The 2,353-nt window shown below is 30.9% G+C and overlaps 1 protein-coding gene across 1 annotated transcript; it reads left to right on the top strand.

Moving 5' to 3' along the window:
- Positions 1-970: 970 nt before the first annotated feature.
- Positions 971-1,692, top strand: LOC140893027 (dirigent protein 22-like). The gene has a single exon (XM_073302099.1). The coding sequence runs from the start codon at positions 1,060-1,062 to the stop codon at positions 1,621-1,623; it is 564 nt and encodes a 187-aa protein (XP_073158200.1). The 5' UTR covers positions 971-1,059; the 3' UTR covers positions 1,624-1,692.
- Positions 1,693-2,353: the final 661 nt, after the last annotated feature.

The raw sequence follows: 2,353 nt of genomic DNA, 5'->3' as shown, positions 1-2,353 counted from the left end.
CACATCAAAATCCAATTAATTGGACTCGTGGTCACAAAATTTGTCCTAATGTAGTTGGTAGGGGTCGATTTTTTTATTACGGAACATGAAATATCTGTTTCTTTTATATTTTTCTTTTGTTTTATTATATTATTATTATTATTATTATTATTATTATTATTATTATTTGGAGTTCTTATTGTTTCAATCGCGCGCGCCATGCCCGTGTGGGAAGAAAATCCACATTTTTCCAACCTACCTAACTTGTTCCAAAACTTTCAAAAAAGTATCTCTATATTAATTATAATATTCATCCAATTTTAAAATACTATTTTTAAATATTTTTTTCAAAATTGAGAGCAGGAAGAAATTTCTAAATATCATTGAGAAAATTCAAACATTCAAACTTTTAGCAATCCATCACACACATATATATAGATATATATATAAATTTTCTTAAGAGATGATGTCACATACTCACATATCTATATTGTGAGTTATGTAGATTCGATATATATCTGTAATAAAAAATAATATTTTTATTATAAAAATCAATATTTTTGTATAAGTCAATTAGCCAAATATTAGTGAAACCAAATGATAAAAAGTTTTTTTTTTAATTCATGTTTTTAGAGTGTGTATATATATATATATATATATATATATATATATATGTATATATATGTATATATATATGTATGAGTAATTCTTAGCTGTCCAACCATTTCTGCCCACTTTTTTTTCCGATCACTAAAATCTGGTACCAAGTTTTAGTTGTTTTTTTAAAAAAATTTCGTATCACTAAAACACGGTACCGGGTTTTAGTTGTCGAGAACGAGTTGGGCAGCATTGTTTGAGCAAATGAAAATTTATATATATATATTGTGGTAGGTGAAAAGACAAGAATCGAATAACAATCTGACAATCTCGTGTATATTATAAACAAACGCACTAATTATAGTCCCACTCTGTTGAGCTCCCGGATCGAAATTTATTTATATATATAAGTGACTCATCTGAGTTCTGCCATCGACTATAGAAAACGATCATAGACTTTATAATACGAACTTTTCACCAACTATGGCTAAAATTCTCCAATGTTATTTCATAATCCTCTCGGCCTGCATCCTACTCTGCTCCATCGCCACCGGCGAAGAAACCTCCTACATGAAAACATCGGAACTCAAACGCAGACAACTGATCAGAAAGAAGCTCACCCATTTCCGAGTATACTGGCACGACGTAGTCAGCGGCACAAACCCAACATCCGTCCCAATCGTGAGACCCAAGAACTTCACTGGATTTGGGCAGATCAACATGATCGATAACCTACTGACCACAGAGCCCCAACTGAGCTCGAAAGTGGTCGGGAAAGCGCAGGGGTTTTATGGGCTAGCTTCGCAGGAAGAGATAGGATTGTTGATGGCCATGAATTTTGTGTTCACGCATGGGAAATACAACGGGAGTACGATCACTATAATGGGCAGGAATGCGATATTTAATAAGGTGAGGGAAATGCCTGTGATAGGGGGAAGTGGGCTCTTCCGATTTGCTTCCGGGTATGCTCAGGCCAAAACGCACAGTTTCGATCTGAAGAATGGAGATGCCACGGTTGAGTATGATGTGTATGTCACGCATTATTGATTGATTACCTTTTTCATTATAACGAGTTATGTCTTGTGATCAGATTTATGAATTAAAATAAATGTTTCTTTTTTACTTTGATTCGTGCATGATTATTTAATTTCAATCTTTTGAATAAATCTCTGGAACAATGCTTGGTTCCTGTTTCCATTACAGGATTATCTCTAAAATATTCCCCTCATATGCGCACTTGGGGCGGATCCATGAATTTTATGAAGGGAGACGGCCGGACATAATAAAAGATTATATATATATACACACAATCACCACATAACAAAATTTAAATATAGTACTTTCATTTAAATAATATACGAATTTTTATTTTTTGAAAATAATTAATAATAACTTCATCGATAAACTAATATATACATATATTTCAGTATAATTAATTAATATTCGTAATATTCTTCTCAGCAAATTTTTTTTTCTTCAATGCAGTTGTTGCGACTGATAAAATAAAATTCAAACTCACAAGCTTATAAGTTAACAATTTTTGCTTCAACAATTTGTTTTTAGATTTAAAAAACTTAAATTCATTTGTGTTTAAGTTTAAAAACTTAGTGATTGAACTATGATTTATTAAATATTACGGGCCATAAATTTTCGGATCACTTTGCACACATTAAACAATAAAGATTAACTTAAATTTTTTGACTTTTTTTTTATTTCCGTGTTTGATTCCTAATTTATGCTCATAAATTATAATTTTTAAAATATAAAAATATTTTAG

The sequence above is a fragment of the Henckelia pumila genome, chromosome 3 (assembly GCF_033568475.1).
Source record: "Henckelia pumila isolate YLH828 chromosome 3, ASM3356847v2, whole genome shotgun sequence".
NCBI classification, from domain to species: Eukaryota; Viridiplantae; Streptophyta; class Magnoliopsida; order Lamiales; family Gesneriaceae; genus Henckelia; species Henckelia pumila.
The sequence above is the reverse complement of the archived record's forward strand: the minus strand, read 5'-3'. Positions and strand labels throughout refer to the sequence as shown.

Bases quoted from the DNA above. Each gene is read 5' to 3' on its own strand.
- LOC140893027 (XM_073302099.1), top strand. From the start codon at position 1,060: ATGGCTAAAATTCTCCAATGTTATTTCATAATCCTCTCGGCCTGCATC.